Here is a 12417-nt window from a genome sequence, read left to right on the forward strand (position 1 = left end):
ACCAAAAACTGAAAAAATCGGTACAATTGGTGTTCGATTTACCTGAGCACCTAGTTAATGTAATCTTTGTAACACTTCGGATGGTTAACTGAACCTTTACTCATTGGTTTTTGTTTCGTTGAAAATGACTGACTTGGTGGAACCACGACTAGTGAAAGAAAGGAACTTTGATATTACATTCTTAAGTATCACAGCTGTTACAGAGCAAGTCCTTTTAAAGAGATGTAAAAATTAAGTACCTGTGCCAAGCTGATTTTTATTAGAAACCCTGTTTTCTTTAAGTAAAAGTATATTCTACCAGCAGGGCTTGGTAAGAAAAATCCCCTATCTTTTTTTCCCTGTCCTCAAAATTCAGAATTTTTTGAAAAAAAAAAAAAAAGGGTAAAACCATGGCTTTGTCAAGTTCCTGTTTGATTCTAGGGTATCTTCTTTTCCTGTGTTCCATCAGGAATCACCGAAGCATAATAATAAAAGCAAAACTATTTTGTGATGCAGAAATGACTGAAATAAGTAGGGAATTTTGATTTGATGCTAAAAGTTTTGTTAGGGTGACTGGATGTTCCTAGTAACAAACTTATAAAATATTAGCCTCTGTTTCCATTTTAGTCTTTATTCTTCAATTGTTTTTAAAAATTATTACTTTTAGACATTCGTAGTATACAAGGTAAATCAGTATCATTCTAGGATAACCTTTTTTAGTATCTTTTATTACCAGGCACAGTATATTTGCAATACTTCAACCTAAACTTGTTTAAAAATTAATGTTGAGGAAATTAATTGCAGATGTATTTCTAAACAAGATTTGAATTTATAGAATGTGGCATTAAAGGATTTTGTGTGTTTTTAAAATCAAATTGAACTGTTTTATTGACTTTCATATTCTGGGACTTGGTTTGGTTAATTATGGATAATAAGCTATGTCCCTATATAATGCTAAATTTGATGATGATACCAATTTGCAGGAAATTATACTTAACGTGTATCTTTTGCTTAATCATCTTTTACCGTCGTCCTGGGATAATCAGAGTTTTACATTTATGCAAAGATTCATCAAAATACACTGCATTTTAACCCTTCTGAGGATATTTTTTTTTCCCCTGTACAGCATCTCTGTACATAATTCAGTAATAAAGGAAGCTAATGTAATATTGTCCCAAGGGAGTAAATAATTTATAAATTGTCAAGTTTATATTACATTTGTGCTTCTGAAGTATATGGGATGCTAAAGCCAATTTGTCCACATGATAATCTGAACCTTTTTATTGTGATCTTTACAGTTGTTTTAAAAACATTTCTTCCCAGATAATACCAAGGTAAATGTTCCAAGTTAATAGATTCAGTTTGACTCAATTAAATTTACAGATAAGAACCTTAGAAACTCACCTGTTAGGAATAAGAAACAGGGACTGGACTACAGTAGAACTAATAGTGAGTGCCCAATTAAAACTGAGGGAAAATGGCAATGGTTTCTATGGATTTTTTTTTTTTGAGTCGCTTATGAAAATCTCATACTCCTAACTGGCAATATAAAGCATTTGATGGTAAGTAAAAATGTGATTTGTATTACCTTCTCTTTTACTGAATAACATCTATCTTAAAAACTGATTTGGGAGGCTGAGAAATTGGAAACAGCATCGTAGTATCAACATCCAAGACCTAAATCATTACTTGGAATAAAACATGTAGACTCTTTGGCCAGTAATAGTGATTAACAGCAAAAGTAATCTAAATTTAGTAAAAGTAAACGTTTATTTTTAAGATTTAAAAGAACCAAATTTTCTAGAATTTCCTAAGAGTAAAATTTCTCAGTGTTAATATATTGGCTTAGCAAATTTTTCAAGTAGGCATTTTTATTACTTGAATCCATTAAAAATTTCATTAATTGGCCATTCAAATGAATTCCTTTTAAGGCACTATGCTAAGATGCTATAAGTAATATAAAGATGGCTAAACCTTGTTTCTTGTCCTTAAAGACACATACATGCCCTCACAAAGTTTTAGTTATGATTGACCATTGTGTTTTTTATAATTGTACATTTCCTTTTATATATATCTACTTTGGGAACCTTGGTCCCGTTGTAATAACTATAAGTCCATACAAGTAGAGTTTTATTAGCTCTGTATAGCATTTCTTGGGTAACTATGACTTATAAATTAGGGGTGCTTTTGCTCCATTCAGGGGTAGAAGAATGGTTAATGTTTTTACTAAAAAGTTGTATTAATGATTGCTGCCTCAGGAATATTTTTGTAAATCCTCAAAAGTTACAACTATTAGCACAACTTTAATTTTGTCAAAGTTTTCAATTTCATATGTTTTTGTCTTCACATTACAAAATCTAAAGTTTGAAAAACCAGGCTGGGCACGTTAGCTCATACGTATAATCCCAGTACTTTGGAAAGCTGAGGCAGGCAGATCACTTGAACCCAGGAGTTTGAGACCAGCCTAAGCAACATGGTGAAACTATGTCTCCACAGAAAATACAAAAAGTAGCTGGGCTTGGTTACACACTCCTATAGTCCCAGCTACTCAGGAGGCTGAGGTAGGAGGATTGCTTGAACCCAGGAGGCAGAGGTTGCAGTGAGCCAACATTGTACCACTGCACTCCAGCCTGGGTGACAGAGTGAGACCTTGTCTCTAAATAAATAATAGCAAAGGTTTTTTTGTTTGTTTGTTTGTTTTTAAATTATTTTGTAATTTGAAGATTTAATTAACTTAGGTCTGAGTTGTTGCCTAACCATCTCTTCCAATGTACTTCTTTTAAGCTTATCACATAAACTACTTGGATTCTAGTCTCTTAGTCTGTAGAAATGAGCTTATGCTATAATATCAAAAGAAATTTTTAGTTTTTTCGGTAATACCTCAGTTTTCCAAAGGTATTCAATATCCACAAGTAGGGTGGAGGTGGTGGGGAGCAGCAAGGAAGCATCCTCTAGCCAACCAGAAATAGATATCAAGAAGTCCAACTACGAACAAATTACTCTTTCTGTTTTATTTTAGAAAGATACTAACCTTGGTGGTTTAGTTTCTTGGCCTCTGGTAGCTTACAAAGATCAAATTAGAGTAAAATGTACTAGAGGAAGATAAAGAACAGTAATTTATAGTATAATATAATAAAAGATATAGAAAATAAAAATATGATCAAGATTTTGATCAAAAATATGATCAAAACTTAAACCCCAGTAATTTTAGGCCATTTAATTTTTATGCAAACACTCATATTTGCCGTAAGAATCATTGAAACCCCCCTTCATAGTAATTATACATAAAAATAGAAGAATAATTGAGGCTTTACTAGGACAACAAAACTTTGTTATAGCTATGTACTGTTTGAGTTTTCTGTAGTTTACACTTGCTAAAATTTGGATTACATTTGAATAAGGATAAAGGGCATCATACCTATTCATTCCTCTTAGATTTTTAAGCTGTATTTCTGTAAATTGATTCTCAAAGAATGGTATAACTGGATCATAATTCCTGGTTTGCCACTCAAAGTGTTCCATAAATTAAGATTTAAGCTGTTGATATGGTAAATGTACTCTTGGAGCATGTTTGCTCTTTTTGTGTAACTCTTAAAAACCATACTTGATCTTTTCCACAGTTGCTTAGTGTCTTTTATATAGTAAGAATGTAATTTAAAACATAGGAAGTTTGTAGTAAATAACAGTGGGGGGAAAAAAGCATTTAAGACCTTGTTTCATATGCTTTAAGCGACAGCAAATAGAGATAACACTGGGAACATGTAAAACTTTGTCAGCGTCAGGTAATAGTATTGTAGCACTTTGGGAGGCTGAGACGGGCGGATCACAAGGTCAGGAGATTGAGACCATCCTGGCTAACATGGTGAAACCCCGTCTCTACTAAAAATACAAAAAAAAACTAGCCGGGCAAGGTGGCGGGCTCCTGTAGTCCCAGCTACTCGGGAGGCTGAGGCAGGAGAATGGCGTGAACCCGGGAGGCGGAGCTTGCAGTGAGCTGAGATCCGGCCACTGCACTCCAGCCTCGCGACAGAACGAGACTCCGTCTCAAAAAAAAAAAAAATTAGGATTGAACCTTGATATGACTTTAAATTCAGGTTGATGTTTTAAAATTATTTCTGAAATTTATTGAGCTTATTGCCCTAAATTAAAACTATATTCTATGATTTTACATGAGTTATGTAAGTTTTCTGAAGAAATAAGGAGGAATCCTTTAGGCACAGACTGTCAGTCTACAGATTACATAGGAGATGGCACAAATGAAGAAGGAAGATTGGAAATGGTAGCAAGTGGTAGGGCAGGCAAAGGACATCAAAGAATAGAGCAACAAGAAAAGTCCCAGGTTGTCATTGTGATACCACAGTAGTCTTATAGTCAAAGGACAAGTAAAGGCCTGTTAATACTGTCTGTTGATTCAATAATGCTAATCTGATAATATGGTAACTGGTTTTTAAAAAAGCAATACAGTATAATAAGACTGAATGTTATGTAGGATTTGAGGTGTAACTATTTTGCTTCGTAAATATCCTGTCTTTAAAAAAAAAAAAAAAAAAAAAGCTTGTCAACTTTATTAGAGTAAGAGGAAATCATAGCTGTATCTTTCATTTTGTTTGGAGAGAGAGGAACAACCAACCAAAAATAAGCAACCATTGTTATTTACCCAAAGCTAAGCTGTTTCTTAATAGCTGTACTCTGTCTCTTCAATAAGTAATTTGCCAGGAGAAATATGATGTTTTTAAGGAATATTTTTATCAGCGTAAACTGTTAACTGAATCCCAACTTTTAGCTATCTGAAAAATGTATACTTAAATAATAATATGGCCATTTGACTCAAATGTAAGTTCTCTTAGGATGGTTTTTCATTTTCTTAAAATACGTGTTCAGATATTATCCTTGAATTGGGTAGAATATTAGTTGTCAGATATTGTCTCTTATTTGGATTATAAACACTAACCCACAGGATTTAAACTAAAACTTCTAGACTAGGCATAGTGGTTCATGCCCTTAATCCCAGCATTTTGGGAAGCTAAGGCAAAAGATGGCTTGAGCCCAGGAGTTGAAGACCAGCCTGGACAACATAGGGGAACCACCATCTGTACAAAAAAAAATTTTTTTTTAAGATTAGCTGGGTGTGGTGGTGTGCATCTGTAGTCCCAGCTACTTGGGACACTGAGCTGGGCAGATTCCTTGAGCCTGGAAGGTCAAGTCTGCAGAGAGCTGAGACCGCACCACTATACTCCAGCTTAGGCGACAGAGCAAGACCCTATCTCAAAAAAATAATAAATGAATGAACAAACAAACTGCAGCCTCTAGATCAGTGGTTCTCAGCTGACAGTAATTCTGCTCCCCTTCCCACAGGACATTCAGCAACATCTGAAGACAGTTTGGGTTGTTACAGCTGTTGGAAGGGGGGATGCTACTGGTGTCTAGTGGGTGAAAGTCAGAAATGCTATTAAAGCATCTTATAATGCCCAGCATAGCTCTCCACAACAAAGTATATCCAGCCCAAAATGTCAGTACTGCCACTGTTGATAAACCCTACGTAGATACACACTTTGAAAAAGACTCTTGGCTTCTTCAGTGACTTAACGTTCATCCTGTATAATCCAAAGGTTTGGGCGTTTTTCCAGGCTTCATTCCTGTCTAAAACTTAAAACTATTGCTGCAAACTTTTAGAGAGAAGTAACAGTTGAAAGCAGAATAAAATACTTTATGTAAATATCTACATATTTTCACTTTATACCGATTCATACATAATATGAATGTTATGGAAAATAACTTTTGGGGTAACAGTTTTACTTTGTTGATAATCATTGTGCTAATAGACTGTCAAAAGTATCGAAAAGTGATGTATACAAATAAAATTATGCCTTAATGAGTAGATTTTCAAATGAGCTGTTTTGTCCTGTTATTAAATTGTCTACGTTTTGTAATTATGTTGAGGCTTTTGGTGAATATGATGCTCTCAGTAAGTTTTACCCCACATTTTTAAGGTTCACCTGTGTTCACTTAGGAAATGGGAATCACTAAGATATTTAAATTGAGAACAATATACTATTTTTAATATGTAATTCTTTTTGTTGATTTTTTTCATCTTAGCTATTTTGCTGAAAATAAGAGGTATATCTTTTTTTCACTTGCCTGTACCTGTTCTTCCATTGTAATAGTTTAGAGTACAAACAAGCTACTTCTATAAAGTAGAGGCATTTGGCCTGAACATATTCAGACACAATTTTCTCTCCACCATCAAACTAAATGGCTGCCTGGCAGTCAGCCTTGATGGTTACTTATTATGGATTTTTTTTCTCTTTTCTCTTCATAATTAAACTGCATGAATGCAAATATGTAAAGTTAAAGATTTTAATTACATTTCAAAGTTGTTATATTAGTGATTACAAACTAAAAGTTTTCTGATGTCTTATGTACCAGTGCCATTAGTTTTCTCTAGTCAAGGTGTGATCAGTTTGATTTCTATTATTACCATGAAAAATAGGTAATATCCTTTTCTACCAAAGGCTCTTGTTTTTAGAAAATTGAACATTTAAGTTTTTGACTACCTTTGAAACCTATTACTTGTTAAGGAACTCATAATAACCATATTTATAGAGAAAGTTGGTAATACTACTTTGGGACAGGGTTCCTAGCACAGTTTAATGATGCAAGTGTTTTTGAAAATTCTTTATTTTAGAACAGGAGCTTCAATTGTGTTATTAATAGTTGATAATGTTGCCACTATAATCAGATTGCAGATTAAGTGAATGCTTTCCTAAATTTTACTTGTTTTATTTTTATATTGAACATTCTAGATGGGGAACTGTGTGTGTATATATAAGTGGATGTATATTACACTTTTATAAGGATTTATCTAAGGGAATATAAATTCATGTTTCATATCTCCTTATGTAAAATTAAAACTCCTAGGAATACCAGTGAAAATAACATTTTTATTTATACCTTATGCAATCGTTGAACTACTGTACCTTATTTAGATGTTTATTACTCTTGGCTTTGTTATTTAACCGCTCCCAATTCTCACTTAAGATTGATTTAGCTAAACATATACAGTGAGTATGAAATATAACTTTTTTTAAAGGGCGAAGTTGAACAAATTGCTATGATGAAACCAAAAGGCCAGACTGAACACGATGAGGGTATGCTTGAATATTTAGAAGATATAATTGGTTGTGGACGGCTAAATGAACCTATTAAAGTCTTGTGTCGGAGAGTTGAAATATTAAATGAACACAGAGGAGAGAAGGTGAATCTTCTGTAGACTTTCATTGTATATCAATGTTTCATTTATGATTTAACACATTTTACTAAGTCAGATAGTCATGTTATAATATTTCATAATGAAATGTTATCTCTTATATTGAAGTTTATATATTAACATTTAAGATGAACGTTCTTATTTTTAGTCTAATGTTTGCATATTTTAAGTTCATATTGTATATATGAAGTGTGTATTCAGTCTTTAAACTTTTAATTTCTATAGTTAAACAGGGTAAAGATGGTGGAAAAGGAAAAGGATGCCTTAGAAGGAGAGAAAAACATAGCTATTGAATTTCTTACCTTGGAAAATGAAATATTTAGAAAAAAGAATCATGTTTGTCAATATTATATGTAAGTGCCTTGATTTATCAATTTTTATATTACTTTTTAACCATTAAGTCAAAGCCCTTCTCTTTTCCTAGAGAAACATAAAGACTGAAGTGAAAAAAGTCTCTAAGCATTGATTTGTGTGACTGGATGTGTAAGCTCATGCCAGTAATTCCAGCACTTTGGGAGGCTAAGACAGGAGGGTCGCTTGAGGCCGGGAGTTCAAGACCAGCCTGGGCAACATAGCAAGACCCCATCTCTACAAAAAAGAAATTATGTGGTAAATTTATCTGATGTGAGGACTATCTGGCTGTCACCCCATTGATCACCAGGGTTGAATTTATTAAATTAGGCATATTTATCAATTCATTGAAGCTGATACTTTTTAGTATCCTACTTTAAGTTAGGAGGTGGGTTCGCAGGTATTTATTACTATGCTTAATCCTTTTACACGTGCACTTTTTAAAATTTGTGTAATAGCAGATCTGATTTTTTTCAGCTTACAATGAACTGTTTTTTGAGACGGGGCTCTGTCACCCAGGGTGGAGCGCAGTATGTGATCACAGCTCACTGCAATCTCAACCTCTGGACTCAGTTGATCCTCCCACCTCCACTTCATGAGTAGCTGGGACTACAGGGTGCAAACCAATACACCTGGCTAATTATTGTTGTTGCTGGGATTTTTTTGTATTTGTTTTTTCTTTTTTTGGTAGAGTTGGTGTTTTGCCATGTTGCCCAAGCTGGTCTCAAACTTCTGGGTTCAGGCAGTCTGCCTGTCTCAGCCTCCTAAGTGCTGGGATTACAGGCATCAGCCACCGCATTGGTACAATGAAACCGATTTTTGTTCCTAAATTCTAGCCTTGACCCAAGGAGATTTTTCCCTTCATAGCCTAGGTAGTCACATATTGACTAGTATAATAATTTAGAAACAGCTAATTTTACTAAAATTGTTAATACAGTTTTAGAAATGGCATTTTAGGAGCTTCAATTTCTTTTTTTTTTTTCTCCCTCTAGTTATGATTTGCAGAAACGAATTGCTGAAATGGAAATTCAAAAGAAAAAAATTCATGAAGATACCAAAGAAATTAATGAGAAGAGCAGTATACTATCAAATGAAATGAAAGCTAAGAATAAAGATGTAAAAGATATAGAAAAGTAATAATATTTTGGAAAGTACTAAGAGTATTTAGATAATTTTATTACATGTGTATTTATATATAAACTTACTGCCAGCACATTATGAGTGTAAGACATTTGCCAGCATATCAAGTGGTGGCCCCCTTGGCAGAAAGAAAAAAAAAAAAAACTTGCCTCACATCCAGTTCATTATTACAGATCAAATGCCCTACTCTTAAGTCTTGGAACCGTGGGGATGCTACCCCCTAGTGGCATAGCACAGTAACAAACAATAAGCATTTGGCTTGACAGGTTAATTAATAGTCACAAATCTGATAGAGGGGTAGGATTTGGGTTGTTCTAGATAAATTTTGAAGGATTTTATCATGTCCCTACTTATGCCATTTTTCAGTGACACTAGTATCTCTATTTTTAAATAAAAAATTTGTATAGTAACTTGTAAGTATATTCATAAAAGGTAAAAAAAAAATTTTTACTCCTAGGGTAAAAATTTTATATACCTAGACATTGTAGTCACTGGAAAATGTAGTATTTTGCATCCAACTTAGAAAGGCAAAATTGCTGTCATAATCACAAATACAGGTGCTTCTTCAACTATGGGGAGAGGGATCATCTTGGAAGAAGGAGAAATTTAGGATCTTGCCTTATTAAAAGCCTGAACATATTTATAGAGGAAGTGTTCCAGGTAGGAAATATAACATGGTTTTAAAATACCTGAACATTCAAAATAATGACTACTTGCTTTGCTAGGAAACTGAATAAAATTACAAAATTTATTGAGGAGTATAAAGAAAAATTTACACAACTAGATTTGGAAGATGTTCAAGTTAGAGAAAAATTAAAACATGCAACTAGTAAAGTCAAAAAACTGGAGAAACAACTTCAAAAAGATAAAGAAAAGGTAGGTGTTAGAAAAAAATTCTTAAGATATCATGTCTGAATATCATATCTAGTTTTCATGGAAGTGTTTGCCTCTTATTACCTAAGAGAATGAATTAGTATTCTAAATGTTGTTTTAAGATTTGTCTCTGAACATGATTTTACCCCCTCTAGGGAAACCTTGCTTCCACTGACTTTATTTTGCAGGAGGTTTTTTGTTTGGTTTTGGAGTTTTGTAGAGATGGGGTCTCAGTCTGTTGCCCAGGCTAGCGTTCAGTGATATGATTATAGTCTTGAACTCCTGGACTTAAGCAATCCTCCTACCTCAGCCTCCCAAAGTAACTTGGACTACAGATGTGAGCCATTGCTCCTAGCTTGACTTTAAGTTTTAAAGTTTATATTACAATAATATATGTTATTGGGAAAACATTTACCGCAGTTCCATTTTGGTGTTAATTTTAATTTTCTTTTTCCTAAAGTAGTAGTTTTTAAAGATATTTAGGTTAAGTATTACAGGCTTTAAAATATTGCCTGTCTTCTACAAAAAACTAAGCTAACAGGATCAGAACAGGATTTCGCAAGAATTACCAATGTTGGCCAGGCATGATGGCTTACACCTATGTTCCGGTGCTTTGGGAGGCCAAAGTTGGAGAATTGCTTGACGCTAGGAGTTTAAGACCAGCCTGGGCAAGATAGTAAGATCCTATCTCTACAGAAATTTAAAAATTAGCCAGGCTTGGTGGAACATGCCTAACAAGTCCTAGCTAGTCAGGAGACAGAGGCGGCAGGATGCCTTGAGTTCAAGGTTCCGGTGAACAGTGATCAAGCCACTGCATCCACCCTGGGTGACAAAGTGAGACTCTATGTCTTAGAGATAGGAAAGCTTTAATTTGGAGTCTCGTAAGCTGTGTTCATGTTCGTAGCTCTATCATATATAAATAGATATGATACCTTAACCCCAGCCCCGCGAAAAAAAGCTTTGTTGCCTATGTTTACACAGTAATTATAGATTAGGCTCTATGCTATAAGCATTTTCTAAATGTATTTGTTCACAAAATACTTTCTGCTTAGCACAGCTGATAAATATGTTGAGTCAGTGTTTAAGGAAATGGCATTTTGGGAAATGTTGAACTTCACTGGTACTACATAATCAGAGTAAACAAAATAACAAGGGTTTGGGGGTAACCCCAAAGACTTGACAATCTTATTTAAGTGTAACTGTTACAGAGTCATTAGCCTTTAGGCATAGACTGCGTGAATAAGTGATTATTATCAGAATATGTTAATGGAATAAAATATTAGCCCTACATGATGACTCTGGAAGAGTAAAGTGAAAGATTTTAGGATTGGGGAAGATGGTAAAGATAATTTGTGGTAACTTATGACATACCAGGAAGGATAGTTTAGAAAATTCCTTGTAGTCAGAGCGTATTTATAGCTAAAGAAGAATAGTTACAACCTGAAATCAGGAGAGAAGGATGACAGACCTAAGGCCCTGCCAGAGAGAATTTTCCTTCGTAAGAAGTCAGGTGTTTGTAGTAGTTTTACTGTTAGATTGAAATAATCTAGAAATTACGTGAACAGTCGGGAAAATACTTGTTAAAGTTAGCTAATTTAACTCTGATTATAAAGAAAACAAGAACTGAGAAATGCCTTTAAATAAGTCAAATATTGATAGTATTGGGTAGCATAAAGATGTATACTCCTATAACTTGTTTTATAACCTCAGGTTGAAGAATTCAAAAGTATACCTGCCAAGAGTAACAATGTCATTAATGAAACAACAACCAGAAACAATGCCCTCGAGAAAGAAAAAGAGAAAGAAGAAAAAAAATTAAAGGAAGTTATGGATAGCCTTAAACAGGAAACACAAGGGCTTCAGAAAGAAAAAGAAGTAAGATGTTTTTTATCAGTGTTTATTTTGGTGGCCTTTTTTTTTTTTTTTTTTTTTTTGACTTAAAGATGTTTTTTTCAAAAATATGAAACATGAACTGGTAAGTTTGGACTTTTAATGTCCAACATTCCTAAAACTAGTCAACCTAGACTTAGATGACTATTCGTTTAATTCCTGCTGTCCTGTTTTTTAAAAAGTTAACTGAATGAGAATTTGTAGTAGTAGCAGAAGGTGTGATGTCAAATACAGTACCTTGATTATTATATATGCCACTCCTAGGCATGTTGAATCATCATATTTTGTTGCCACCTGTAAAACCTGGAGCCACACTAAGCACAGATTAATGTCTCCTTTCTTTTTGCTTCTATAGCTCTTGTGTAATAGTTAAAAGCTGTGGCTCTTGTTTCAAATCCTAGGTCAGTCACTTACTGTCTGTGTTCTTGTGCTGGTTGTTATGTCTCCAAGTCGTCTTCCTTAAAATGAGAAAGAATTATATCTACTTTGTGAAAATAAAGAATAAATATATATAAAATACCAAGAAAGAAAATAAACGTTATCTGTAATTTTAGCACTTTATTAATAAAACGAGAGCGTGAAGTTGTCACATTTATATGTACTATCTACCCCAAGAGTAAGTATAAAATTGTCTTTGTTTATATGTACCACAGCATTTTTGACAATGCTAAGCATGTTAAATACATATGTTAATGGAAAATGGTAATTGAATAGACTGTATTAAAAAGTCATGGACTTAATAGAGTCTCCTTTGGAATATGGACATGTTCTAATGTCAAACTGTAAAACTTTGCAGGTTAGAATACCTGTGTGATAAAGTGTCAATGGATAATGCAGTAGCTTTCATGATGGGATACTTTATGGTTAGTGGATTTTCACTGTTTGCTCATTTAATATATATTGAGTACTCATGTGCC

At 33.8% G+C, this 12417-nt stretch overlaps 1 protein-coding gene across 3 annotated transcripts in view; it reads left to right on the forward strand.

Annotated features, from left to right (window-relative positions):
• Positions 1-12417, forward strand: part of SMC4 (structural maintenance of chromosomes 4) — a 36663-nt gene that overhangs the window by 5305 nt on the left and 18941 nt on the right. For all 3 annotated transcript variants that reach the window (XM_050779900.1, XM_050779902.1, XM_050779901.1), the window contains 5 exons: positions 7070-7234; positions 7472-7599; positions 8590-8730; positions 9463-9613; positions 11321-11485. In XM_050779900.1, the coding sequence (XP_050635857.1) occupies positions 7070-7234; positions 7472-7599; positions 8590-8730; positions 9463-9613; positions 11321-11485 (750 nt within the window). The remainder of the gene's footprint in view (positions 1-7069; positions 7235-7471; positions 7600-8589; positions 8731-9462; positions 9614-11320; positions 11486-12417) is intronic.

Source organism: Macaca thibetana, chromosome 2 (assembly GCF_024542745.1).
Source record: "Macaca thibetana thibetana isolate TM-01 chromosome 2, ASM2454274v1, whole genome shotgun sequence".
Taxonomy (NCBI): Eukaryota; Metazoa; Chordata; class Mammalia; order Primates; family Cercopithecidae; genus Macaca; species Macaca thibetana.